Source organism: Euphorbia lathyris, chromosome 9 (assembly GCF_963576675.1).
Source record: "Euphorbia lathyris chromosome 9, ddEupLath1.1, whole genome shotgun sequence".
NCBI lineage: Eukaryota > Viridiplantae > Streptophyta > Magnoliopsida > Malpighiales > Euphorbiaceae > Euphorbia > Euphorbia lathyris.
The window spans coordinates 70,864,505-70,878,126 of NC_088918.1; the positions used below are offsets into that span (position 1 = coordinate 70,864,505).

Genomic DNA, 13,622 nt, shown 5'->3' on the forward strand with positions numbered 1-13,622 from the left:
AATTTATTTTTCAATTTTATCAAACAACATTTATAATGAATAAAGTCAATTAAAAGATTCAACTATATTTTAATTAATTAAAAACAAAACAAAATAATTGAGATGTTTTTCTTTGTGTTTTTTATATTAAATAATTCCTAACTGGAGCCAATGTGTCAATGGTGTTGTGGTGTAGTTGGTTATCACGTCAGTCTAACAAACTGAAGGTCTCTGGTTCGAGTTTGGGTGACGCCATTTGCATTTTTATTTTCTTCATTTTTAATTGATTAAACTTTTTATTTTTAACACATTAAGCACTCCATAAAATCTCCTATATGTGACTATAGTTGACTAAAAATTTCAATGTGTAAAACTGAAAAATCAGAAAAAAACAAAAAATAAAAACCTCAATATTTTTTTTTTGTTTATGTAAGAAAAGTATCTATGCTATGCTTAGACCTAGCAATTATCGTGTTCATGTCGTATCATTTCACATTCGTGTTAAAAAGAGTAAACCTAAACTCAATCCAAAAACTTTTGTGCCACAATCGTGTTAACCTGGTCGAGTTTATGTCATGTTTTCGAGTTACATGTAATTTTGTTAGACATACATATTAATAACAAATTTTAAAAATATAAGAAGATATGATACTAATTTTAAATATTTTATGTTATTTTTAGATTATTATGTTAGCACTAACTATCGAAAAGTCCGCTAATATCATGTTAGGGGTCATATAATCTGTTTATAACAAATTAGGAGGTTAGAATCATATTTGCAAATGATAATTATAATTTTATTATCTTTATTAATAAAGTGACATATAAAAACACAAGAGAATATAACAATAATTTTAAATATTCGTGTCATTTCGTGTCGTTTTCGGGTTAGTATATCAACCCTAATCCAACCTAAAAATTTATGTGTCAGTTTCGTGTTAACCCAAAAATGACACATTACCTACTAAATTAAACCCAAACATTAAAATTGCATATCGATTTTATGTCATGTAATCGGATCGTGTGTTTTTTTTTTTTTTTTTGTCATCTCTAACTACAGGTATGCTGCCTTTTGAGGAAGGTAGGTTTTGATAATATCAAATCTGATTCTTTGGAACAAGCTCCTGCTAACTTGGAAAGTATGTGTAAAAATGGATTATCTATTATGTGCATTTACACGATTATATATAATATAAAGGCAAAAAACATCATTAAGCTCCTGATCTTTTAATTTTTGGTTCATTAAGCCATTGATCTTTTATTTAGATACATTAAACCCTTGATTATTTATTTTTGGTCTCATTAAGTCTTTTATAACCAAATTAGTGAGTTATAAACATCTAATTCTATTAAAAATACGTTATTAACTTCATCTGTATTTGAAATTATTAAAATAAATATTTTTTATAATTTGAATTAAGGTTTTTACAGTTTTCCTACAGGCACATTACACATCCAAAAATTATTTCAAACAGTGAAAATATACAAATTTTAAATGCAAGTGCAATGAATAACAGTCTGTTAACTGAATTTTAAAAATGAAAGATCAGAGGCCTAATGATACTTTTTGCCTAATATAAATAGTACAAAAATAATAATCCTGTCAAAAAAGCCGTATCTTTTTTATTGCAAAAATCTAACTGCATCAAACAGGCTCAGCATAAACTTCTTTTCCAAACATGCTTTACAGCAAAAATCTGACTACTTCATGAATTTTGCCCCAGAATGGAACCCTTGTAAGAAATAAATTTTTATAAAGATCCTGATTAGTGTACCGGTTTTCAATTGTAAAGAAACCGGTAGATTAACTACCGGTTTCATAATAAACAAAAAAAATTTTAAAAATATAAAATTTAATGGAACCGGTAGCTAGTCTACCGGTTTCACTTAAACTAAACAGTGGGTTTGTACAGATTGTAAGAGAAAAAAATTCGAAATTAACCATTATACTTTTGAAAATTTTAGTTTAACTATAAACCATTAATCTTTAGACTCTACTATGTACTTTTAGAAAGTGGTTATTTTAGAAATTGCTTAGTACCATTAGGGCTAAATAACAACTTGAAAAATTAAATAATGAAGTTTAAAGATTATAGTTTAGAGTAAAATTAAAATTATCAAAATTACAGGGACCAGTTTTGAGCTTTTCTATTTATAATTTTCAAAAGCATATACGAAACCCACCAGTTTTCATATTATTATTTTTTAAAGGCTTAATACATACTCAGCCCCCTAAAGTTGTCCATTTTATTCATTTAACCCCTTCAACTTAAGGGACATCCTTTTAACCCCCTAAACTCTAAAAAAACGCTACTTTTAACCCCCTATTTTAGAATGCTGAGATATAATGTTGTCCGTGTGTATCACGCGCGTGACACGTGTGTATCCTGAATTACCCAGCGCCCTAAAGTTGTCCATTTTGTTCATTTAACCCCCTCACCTCACGGGCCGCCCCTTTAACCCCCTAAACTCCAAAAAAAACGCTACTTTTAACCCCATATTTTAGACTGCCGAGATATAATGTTGTCCGTGTGTATAATTTGCTCTTTTCTTTCCTACTTTCTTCTTTTGAAAGTCCTTAATATTGAAAAATTGCTATAAATATCATTTAGTCATCACCTCTCTTCCACTGTATTCTATACTTCATATCAAATCAGATTTTAACTCTTCCTTTGTATTGCCTTCCACTGTATCTATATACACTGTGGTCATAATTCATACAAAGTTAAAGCATTTTTTACAATTCCAACGTGGATTGAGACCAAAAAAAGCACCAATTAAAAATTAGAAAGACACCAATTAAATCTTCTTTATCTCCAATGCCCGTACTTGAGTTGGAACTAGGATTTTTTTGGAGTTTAGGGGGTTAAAGGGTTGTCCCGTGAGGTGAGGGGGTTAAATGAACAAAATGGACAACTTTAGGGGGTTGTATGCATTTTTTTTACCGTTGGAGGCAAGAACAAAATCCTCCCACGCGCCTCCTGTGTTTGAGACACTGACGTTGACTAGGTCAATGCCACGTCGGATGATAGGGGATTAAAAGTAGCGTTTTTTTGAAGTTTAGGGGGTTAAAAAAATATCCCTTAAGTTGAAGGGGTTAAATGAATAAAATGGACAACTTTAAGGGGCTGGGTATGTATTAAGCCTTTTTTAAATAATTCAATTGGAACCGGTAGCTAATCTACCAGTTCCATTAAAATTTAAAAAAAAAATCGTGAAAACCACCGGTTTCTTTATAATTTGAAACCAGTAGATTAGCTATCGGTTTCTTTAGAATTTGAAACCAGTAGATTAGCTATCGGTTTCTTTAGAATTTGAAACCGTTAGATTAGCTAACGGTTTCACCCTGATTATGCCAGATACTTGAGTAACTGAATATGTATTTTCATTAAAAAAAAGAAGTAATAATAAGTTATGAAGCAAATCCCATCCTAGTGCATAAATAGGTCCAACAGAAATACTGTGGCACACTGCATATTCAAATGTCTTCAAGGCATAAATAAGCACCATTTACAGCTGAAACAACTCCCTGGAACAACTTCCTTCTATCTCCATAATATATATATTCATTTTTTACGACTCCAGCCACCCCTGGCGGATTTTCTCCTCCCCCGGCTTCTCTTGTTGGTGATGTTGCTCCTATTTTTTGGGAGTGTTTTGCCACCAAAATTGACACGAGCTGCTGCTAATGTCTCAGTAGCCATCTCGTCTGCAGAAGCCTCGACAATTTTCTTTTCGACCACTTCTTGATTCTTCTCCACGGGCTGGCTCCCGGTAGCCTTCAAATCTTGCATCTCCTCTTTTACCACCATTTTATCTTTCAGAATTCCCTTTCTAGTCTGCAAGTATGGAAGACGAATCAGATTCAAATCACCCTTCTAATACAAGGTTAGTATTACTAGTCAAACGGAAGAACAGAAAAGGTAAAACAATAATTCTGGTCCTTGTACTGAACCAAATTTTGAATCAGTCCCTGAACTTTTATTTTTGTTCAAATGTACCCCCTTAACGTACAAAATTTTCATGCATGAACACCACGAGCCATCAAACTTCCGTCCATTAATAAGTACATATCCGTGGACGCAAAGTGTGATGATTCTGTAGATAACGAGGTACAGTTTAATAAAAATCAAAGCTCATCGAATAGATGATCAAGGGCCAAAAGTCAAAATTTGGCCAAGTACATGGCTAAAATTATGATTTTGCCGAAGAAAAAACTACATAGCAGAACATTACAATTCAAAATTTATTAAGGATAAAGATTTTCTCATCCTTAATTATATATCTATATTTACCAGGGAACAGAAAGAGATAGTCGTCATTTGCATAATTCTCTTTATCAACTACATATGGATGGAGAAGCGAAAGATTTTTACTCACATTTTTACCAGAAACCCCAGTCTGTGGCTTAGTCATGCTTTCAATCATATCCGAAACTGGGATGACCTCTCCATGACTTGAAACTGCACTTTCAGGAAGAACATCTCCCATATTGGAGTGAGACCTAGTCCGAGGTAATGTATTTTTAGATCTAACAGTCCTTTGATCTCTATTTTCAGGAGGAGAAGCAGGATCTTGATCAGAATTGGTCAACATATCATAAGTTTCAGGCTCGCTCAACCTGTTAAGACAAGAGAATTTCTCTGGATTCTCCCTCTCCACCTTCTCCATTCGGGCCTTCAACGTTCGGACTTGTGATTGTAATACTTCAATCTTACGAAGTAAATTTTCATGGACATCACCTTTACAATCAAAAGATGGCCATTCGTCTTGTAGTCCAAACTCATCAGGAGCATTGGTTGCCTTATCTACAAAGTACGAACATGTGTAAGCAAGCAGATAAAAACCTTCTAGAAATTTCGGCCATAAACGTAATTGTAGAACACATAAATTAACTCAAGAACGAGATCTGAACAAATTACAACTCCATACCTAGATTACTGCAATTGTTATTTATCAAACCACCACCAACAGCAGAATCCCTATTTTCTGGTGAAAACAAAAGTCGAGAAAATTTATGAAGAACAATTTAATTTCTCTTATAAATACTTGAAATTGGAATGAACAACATGCAAATGCAAAAATAATAAACAAAAATTTTTGTACCATAGTAGGAGAACAGATTGTGTTGTAGCATATGAGACGCTACATCAGTCATTTCTTCAACTCTTTTTCTTTTCTTTCTCTTCACGACCTTCTTCCTTCGGGTACAACTAGAAAATGGTAAAGACTTTGTATCACACCCTTCTACAAAATCAAACAGCTTTCTCTCTGCATATTGTGCAAGTTCTCTGTCGTATTTCTGTGCTTGGGACTGAAGTGATTTAATTTGCAGTTCTATCCACTTGCATCGCCACATAATAGGACGTATGAATCTCCTCCAATGGTCCGTCAATTTTTTCCTCCTGAAATGATGAAATCAGGACATAAAAATTCCAGTGTTGCCTTATAAACAAAGCATAAGCAAACATGTAATACGAGGAAGAGGAACTGATCTAAAATTGAGGGGTACACAAAAATAATCTAAACACCGCAAGCAAGCTCATACACGACTCACGAGTCATATAAAGAATCTGTAAAAAATGAGATCAAACTGGCTTTACGAATGAAGATACTTTATCCCACCACTCGAAAGACCTAGATCATCACCACGGATCACCCTTGAGCCTGTTCTTGGACTCAAATGGTAGGTTAACGTGGAAGCAGCACAAAGCCACAGACCCCTCACAGCCCGACTCTCAGTTCATTCGTCTAAGAAAATCAAACATTGCATGTGAATGTGCATAACCACGCATTTAATAGAAAAAATACATAGTGTAAAAGAGAATTGAGACGAAGCCAACTCCTGTAACAAAAGATAGCCATTTGCAAGGCAAATCAAAAGTAAAAAATTGTTAAGCAACCCATCCTTAAGTTTTGATAGAGGTACGTTCCCACCAAAAACAATTCCCCTATTAAACTCAACTAGTGCCCGTTTGGTGCTCCTTTTCGTAAATCCTTTTTGCTATTTTATTCCGTAGGAGTTTGGTTTTTGAGAACAACTGATAGCTATTTTGGAAGCAAAATCAGCTAATATAGCAACAAACAACAGACAACAAATAACGAATAAAGAATAAACAACAACATCTGGACCTAACAGGCCCTTAATATGTCATCAAAGTGTTGAACACAATGCACGTGAAGTCCCAAATTGTCGAAGACAACTCAGTAGACATCTTGGTAGAAAGATAAGAACAAGAAAAAGAAAAACTTCGTTTAGATTAAGAATAGAAATCATAATAGTTCGGTGAAAGCTCATATTTGCCTCCAACAATACCACAAACATACAATTAAGCATGAGATTGATTTGCGCTGTTTCACAATGAAATACTCTGTAAGTATGAATACTGTCTGGTGTTAATATGAAGTGGACCTTTAACTATCAGCTTGCACTTTTAGTTAAAAGTGTTCCATGACATGGTATCAGAGTCGGTTTGACCAAGTGGTCTAGGGTTCGATTCCTGGCAGCCTCGTTTAATTGCAGACATGGTAATATGAGCCTATGTCAAGCCCAGTTGGCATTGGTGTGTCAGATATATGAAGTGGACCTTTAACTATCAGCTTGAGCTTTTAGTTAAAACGGTTCCATGACGAATACAATATTGATTTCTAATCATTAGCTTAATATGTGGGAGCCTTTAACTAAAACAGATGCAACAAAATTACTAAATAAGTACCTCTTTGGAAATTCACCACCATAATCATCATCAAATGCCCACCCCGGAGCCGGTGCACCATCAAAAGATAATCTTGATTCAACTTCCATATCATCTTGCACTGGACCATTCTCATCCTCAGATAATGTGTCACCAAAAGAACTATTACTCTCTGTACAATCCTCATATCTACCTTCTTCAACTTGCCCATTTTCACCAGATTTTGTACATTCAACAATATTAACCTCCACATCCTCAGTTTCAGCCCGCATCTTACCTAGGCTATCATTCATAACTTCTTCATGAAAGTTATTATCCTCATAGTTGCTCATACACTGCACAAGATTATCTTCTTGATTATGGGTTACACTTCCATTATCTTTTCTAGTCAAGGCTCCAATTTCAACTTTTGCTTTCTCTAGGTCAGGTCCCATTTTTCATTAACTCAAGATATTTGCACATTCATCTGCAGGAACAAGTACAGTTATCCACATCAAAGCATTAGAATCCATGTAACATTAGATGAAATATAAGGCAAAGGGGAGACTCCCCCAAAAGAAAAAAAAACCCCACAAAAATTAGAGTGAAAGATAAATGTAATTCAGACCCAAATAACAACTCAATACCAGACGTAATTTAGAAATTAAAAAGATAAAATTTGTTTTTAATTTGCATAAATATGTAAGTTTTAAACCTAGCAAAAGAAATTAAGAGGAAACAATCAGGGCGGAGCCAGGGAGGGTCGCCCGACCCTCAAGCTCACCGGAAAACGACAGGACGGGGTTTCAGGGTGGGCTCCGCCCCTGTGTTGGCCATGGCGAACGAAGGAGAATCTTCTCCTAATTTTTTTTTTAAATTGCCCTCAAAATTCCCAACCGCTGACTCTCAAACTTGATAGAAAATTGAGATTGAGGGAGAGATGAAGTAACAAATCGAATTGCAGGCAGTGGGGGAGCCAGGGCTCAAACAACTTATAAATAGGAAGGAGAAGAGCAAAGAATTTACGGAACCTCAGGATCAATACTCAAAATATCAATGAAAATCCCCAATTTTGATTTTGTCATTGAAGGCAAAATAAGAATTTAGGAAACAAGGATTAAGAAAAAGCTATGATTTGCAAGGAGGAATGAGGAGTAAACAGAGAAGGAGATGACAGATGAGGAAAAGAAAGAGAAAATAGGGAACAGTTAGGGAAATAAGGAGATCAGCTGGGTTTGGAGGCAAAGCAGCCATAGATACTCAAGTCAAAGCTTTCTTCCAACACCATAACCAAGCAGATCAGGATGCAATTGGGAACGGAAAAGGCCAAAAATTAGGCAAATTGTGATCGGCATAATTTGTTATTTTGATCGTAATTCAATTTTGATATACCACTACTGCTTTTCAGTTTTATTATAATTTTTTCAAACTTGTTTATGTTAATTATTTAATTCCATTATTCGCCTTGTTTTACATTATTTGGAACAAAATCAAAAACCCCCCTAACATTTATCTCTAACATTAATTTAGGGCCAAATTAATGGAGGTCTGAACATTCATTAATTGTTAAAAAAAACTTAAAAATTCTGTAAAACTTGTGTTTAGTTTTTAATTTTTTATATAAAAAATTAAAAATATCAATTTAGTATTTATAAATTACGAGAGATAATCTACCAATATATTAATTTGAAAATATTTATCAAACTCAATCATAAATTTTGTCATTTCTAATATATATGTATGTTATTTTATCATTCATCGGTAACTGGACGAGTTGAAAAAAATTCAAATATTTTTACCAAATTTAAAAATATTAATTTATAATTTTATTATAAAATTATGAAAACATAAATAGAAATTTTTTCAACCAATTAATACATACAGAATATAAAAACAAAATACCTATACTTTTACTTATAAATATCTAAAAAAATTACACCCTTTCAAAGATACAATTGCTTTTAATATCAATGCTACTAGACGTAATTTTGTATTTTATTTCTATTATTTTATTGTAAATATTGTAAATAGTATTAGTTTAATTTATTATTATAATCATTTTAAATTTTGTTATACTATTTTATTTTCAATCTTATCTTTCTAGAAAAAGTTTATTGTATATCTTATTTTTCAATCATATTATATTATTTTTTAACTTATTTATAACATATTTTTGAGTCAATTATAGTTTATTGTGTTTTTTTTTTGGTGATAATTATTGTGTTTTATTTATAACAGTTAGAATTTTCCTTATACTATTTTTATTTTCCATTACACCGGTTCAATGTATTATTATATTATTTTTTAGTTCTGTTATTTTAAATCTATCTACTTTAAAAAAATCTATCTATAAATGAATCTAAAAAAAACTGTAATTATTTTTTTTTGTTGAAAAACTGTAATTCATGTGTTCATTTATAGATTTTTAGAATTTTTTTTGGTTAGTTTTCTCCGACACACATAAAGAAAAAAACATTAACTAACTCTCTTTATCTTTAGGCAGGGGCGGAACCAGAGGGGGCGGAGAGAGTTGGCCGATCCTTCGGTCCCGTCGAAAACCCCCTGGTAGGGGGGTTTCAATCCTGATTCCGTTAGGAGCCGCCATGGCTGGAGCCCCTCCAGTCATGGCGGCGGAAGAAGAATTCTTCTTTGTTTATCTAAATTAGATGGAAAGGGTAGGGGTAATTTCGCCCTTTCCATCTTTTATTGTTTTTTTACCTAAACAACATAAAACGACGTCGTTTTGTGCTGTGTATGTAAAAAAAAAAATTAAAAGATAGAAATGACGAAATTACCCCTACCCTTTCCGTATTCTGATTTGTTATTTTTAAATTCCTTGCTTTATCTCTCTTTTCTTTACCAAATTTTGATAAATTTTTCAAATTGGTCCAAAGTTTTCTTAAAATTTCAATTCCTCAATCATTTTCAATTCTCACTCAATTTCTAATTTCTAATTTAAGATATAATTTAGATATTGATATTTAGTTTAATTTCAATTATAATTTATTTATTATGTTGAGGATTATTAATATGTTGTTTGCTTAGAGATTTTTTAGTGATTATAATTAATTTAGGGATTGGTTTAAAAAAATAATAATTAATTTAGGGATTTCTAATTTAGGATTTCTTGAGATTTATAAAATAGCATGGGCCGATCTAACCCGACCCGTAGCATCTAGCCCGACCCATAACATTTAAAAAAAATGTCTACGGTCTAGCCCCTCTGACCTATAGGTCCTGGCTCCACCACTGTCTTCAGGAATATAAATACACCGAATTGCTCATAACTCAACGATCTATTCCATAAAAGCACGATCATATTCAGCTCGATTTATAAATGAATCGAGCTTAAGCAAGGTGAAACTCGGCTCGAAAGTTCGCTAGTAGATTCAGTTATAGATTTATGAACAAGCTCGATTATAATGTTTACGAACAAACTCATGAACAACTTTAATTCAATTATGTTCTAATAATAGTATTTTTATAGATGGAAAATGTAAAATTACATAATTTTTGCGTGGAATTTTAGTTTTGTAGGTTCTAAAACTATGTAGTTTGTGTTAAAAAAACATATAATTAATGAGGTGTTCGAGAGTAAAATTCATGAACATAATTAATGAAAAACTTGTGAATAAATAAACAAGCAACTCGATATGAGTTTACAAACAAAATATTACAAAATATTAAGTTCGAGCTCGTCAATTTTCCACCGAACCGAGCATAGTTCGGCTCAACTCAATTACAACCTTACCTATCTTCATCTTTCCCAACTACTAAGCTACTTTTTCTAAAAAAAAAAAACTGTCTCTCTTTATACTCATCATTATCTTCTTCAACAAGAGCTTCCTCTTTACCCAAACCAACTCTCAAATTTCAAGCAATAAATGCTCGAAACATTTAGTTTAGGTTAACCGATCAATAGAAATTGTCACGTCCGTGTCTAAATTTCTAGAATTTATACCTAGATATTAATATATATTATTATTATGGGGTATGTGATTTTTATTTGGTGTTATAGGAAAAATTTGGAGTTAATTTGATGGGTTGATGTGCAAATTAAAAGTTTAGGGTAATTAGTAAAAGATTATATAAAGATGGAGGACCAAAAGGGATATTTGCCGAATTTGGGATATAAATCCCAGACATTCGAGCATCTTCTCTATTCTTCTTTACTTCCTTCTCTGTTTCTTTTCTTTTTTATCCGTATCAATTCGTTTCTGAACCGTTTCTCCACCGTTTCTTTGATTTACGGAGATTCGACCGTCCAAATCACTTGAAACTTAAACTATAGCATCCTTAGGAATAGATCTAAATCCTAATCGAAGAGTTTCTGAATTTCGGAAGTGTTTGGAGGGGAAACGTCTTAGACTGAACTTGAACCCCGAGCTTTAGTTGAAGCTTTTGTTACTATAATGGAAACACGGGAAGCACATAGAAGGCCCAGTGAGCTAATTGAGGATGCTAAAAATTGTGGGGCATTTGATTTCAAAGGTACAATTGACTCCGAGAAAGCTGACAATTGGTTAAAGGCTACAGAAAAAGCCTTTAGTACTATGCAGTTACGTGATGAGGATAAAGTCAGGGTTGTGTTTGGTTTATTACATGGACCAGCAGATGCATGGTTAACTCGAGTCAGGGGTTTGTATCCTGAAGGTTTGAATTGGGGAGTTTTCAAACGTGAATTCATGAGAGAATATCTGACTGAAACATTCCAGAAAGCGAAGAGAAATGAGTTCTTTAATTTGAAACAGGGGACTATGGCTGTGAAAGAGTATGTGGACAAGTTTGATGATTTATATCGTTATGCTAGTCAGTGGTTTCCTACTGAGGAAGTGAAATGTGAGAGATTTAAGGATGGATTGAGTGCATTTTATCAGAATGAGCTGAGTTTATTCGAGGGTGTACATTATCGTGGCTGGGTAGAGAAAGCATTACAGAAAGAAAAGTTAAAGGGGAAGTTAGACTCTGAGACCAGTCAGAAGCAGTCAGAGGAATTTGGGAGATCAAAGTTTGCTAGAGGAGGACCATCTCAGTTTCGGGGTAGTCAGATACAAAGTCAGGATTCAAGGGGAGCATTTGTGAATCGTAGTACTTTTCGAGCACCTGATACTTTTAGCCAAGCTTCACACAGTCCTTCAATTGCTAGCAGTGGTAATGTTTTAAAGTGTAGTCAGTGTGGGCAATTTCATTCAGGTGAATGCAGAAAGAGAACATTACAGTGTTTTCAGTGTGGCGGAAGTGGTCACTTAAGAAGGGATTGTCCTTCAGGGAGGACAACTGAACCTCAGAGAAGAATTGTTTGTTATGAGTGTGGTGAGGAAGGACATGTGCGTACTCGTTGTCCTAAACTGAATAGAGCTGGAAGGGGTAGAGGATTACAGACTGACAGAGGAAGTAGAGGTAATTTGTTTGGGAGAGGAAATAATCAGGGTAATGGTAGAGGTAATAACATGGGAAGAGGAGCTGGTAATACTTCTCAAGGAGCTAGGAATCAGGGTAATCAGTCAGATAGAGCTGCAACTCAACCTCGAGCTTTTGCTATGACTCCACAAGAAGCTGTTGCATCTGCAGAAGTTATCACTGGTACGATTTCTTTATTTGGAAAAGATGCTTATCTGCTTATTGATCCTGGTGCTACACATTCTTTTGTGTCTCCATTATTTATGTCTGATATAATTTGGGAGTCAAAACTTATGCCAGAACGTTTAACTGTTAGCATGCCTATGGGAGAATCTTTAGTATGTACACATGTGTATCCTAATTGTGAAGTTAAGTTAGGAGAGTCCTTTATAGATGTGAATTTGATACCTTTGATGGTGCAAACATTTGATGTCATCTTAGGCATGGATTCATTATCTAAGTATCAAGCAATGGTATATTGTTCTAAAAAGAAAGTTAATCTAGTATTAGCTAGTGGAGAGGGATATGTGTTTCATGGTGAGAGAGGTGTACGTAGAAGTATAGTCACAGTTATGACAGCTATGAAAATGCTAAGGAAAGGATGTGACGCTTTCTTGGCATATGTGGTAGATAGTAATAAAGAATCTCCTAAATTGGAAGATGTGCCAATTGTGAATGAGTATCCAGATGTCTTTCCGGATGAAATACCAGGGTTACCACCAGTAAGAGAAGTAGAGTTTGCAATTGATTTTCAGCCTGGTACTGCTCCTATATCACTTGCACCATATAGAATGGCACCGGCAGAAATGAAGGAATTGAAAGTGCAGTTGCAGGAGTTATTAGATAAGGGATATATTCGACCTAGTGTATCACCATAGGGAGCTCCAGTTTTGTTTGTAAAAAAGAAGGATGGTACAATGCGGTTATGCATTGATTATCGTCAACTGAACAAGGTTACTATTCGTAACAAGTATCCATTACCTAGAATTGACGATTTGTTTGATCAATTGCAAGGAGCAACCATGTTTTCGAAAATTGACTTGAGAACTGGGTATCATCAATTGAAGGTCAGGGAAAAGGATGTTCAGAAAACAGCTTTTAGAACTCGATATGGGCATTATGAATTTTTGGTTATGCCATTTGGATTAACTAATGCTCCTGCTGCTTTTATGGACCTTATGAATAGGATTTTTAAACCTTACTTAGATACATTTGTGATTGTATTTATTGATGATATTCTTGTGTATTCTAAGGATAAGGAAAATCACAGTAAGCATTTGAGAACAGTTTTGCAGATTCTAAGGGAGAAACAATTATATGCAAAATTTAGCAAATGTGAATTTTGGCTTGATGAAATGATGTTCTTAGGTCATGTGGTCTCAGCTAGGGGAATTTTAGTTGATCCTAAGAAAGTTGAAGCTGTAGCTAATTGGGAAGCACCGTCGAATGTACATGAAGTACGTAGTTTCTTAGGATTAGCGGGTTATTACCGAAGATTTGTGAAAGGATTCTCGCTTATAGCTTGTCCGATGACACGATTACTGCGGAAGGGTGTTAAATTTGAATGGA

General features: G+C 33.9%; 1 protein-coding gene across 2 annotated transcripts; it reads right to left on the reverse strand.

Moving 5' to 3' along the window:
• Nucleotides 1-3,342: 3,342 nt before the first annotated feature.
• LOC136205822 (uncharacterized) lies at nucleotides 3,343-8,050 on the reverse strand. 2 transcript variants are annotated; one of them, XM_065996620.1, is made up of 6 exons: nucleotides 7,685-8,050; nucleotides 6,696-7,140; nucleotides 5,086-5,384; nucleotides 4,912-4,968; nucleotides 4,360-4,787; nucleotides 3,343-3,818 (listed from the first exon to the last, which is right to left on the reverse strand). In XM_065996620.1, exons 2-6 carry the CDS (start codon nucleotides 7,106-7,108, stop codon nucleotides 3,546-3,548), a joined length of 1,470 nt encoding a protein of 489 aa, XP_065852692.1. In that variant the 5' UTR covers nucleotides 7,109-7,140; nucleotides 7,685-8,050; the 3' UTR covers nucleotides 3,343-3,545. The 2 variants fall into 2 exon arrangements, with proteins under 2 accessions (XP_065852692.1, XP_065852691.1); XM_065996619.1 differs by having other exon boundaries at nucleotides 7,438-8,050.
• Between the last annotated feature and the right edge of the window lie 5,572 nt (nucleotides 8,051-13,622).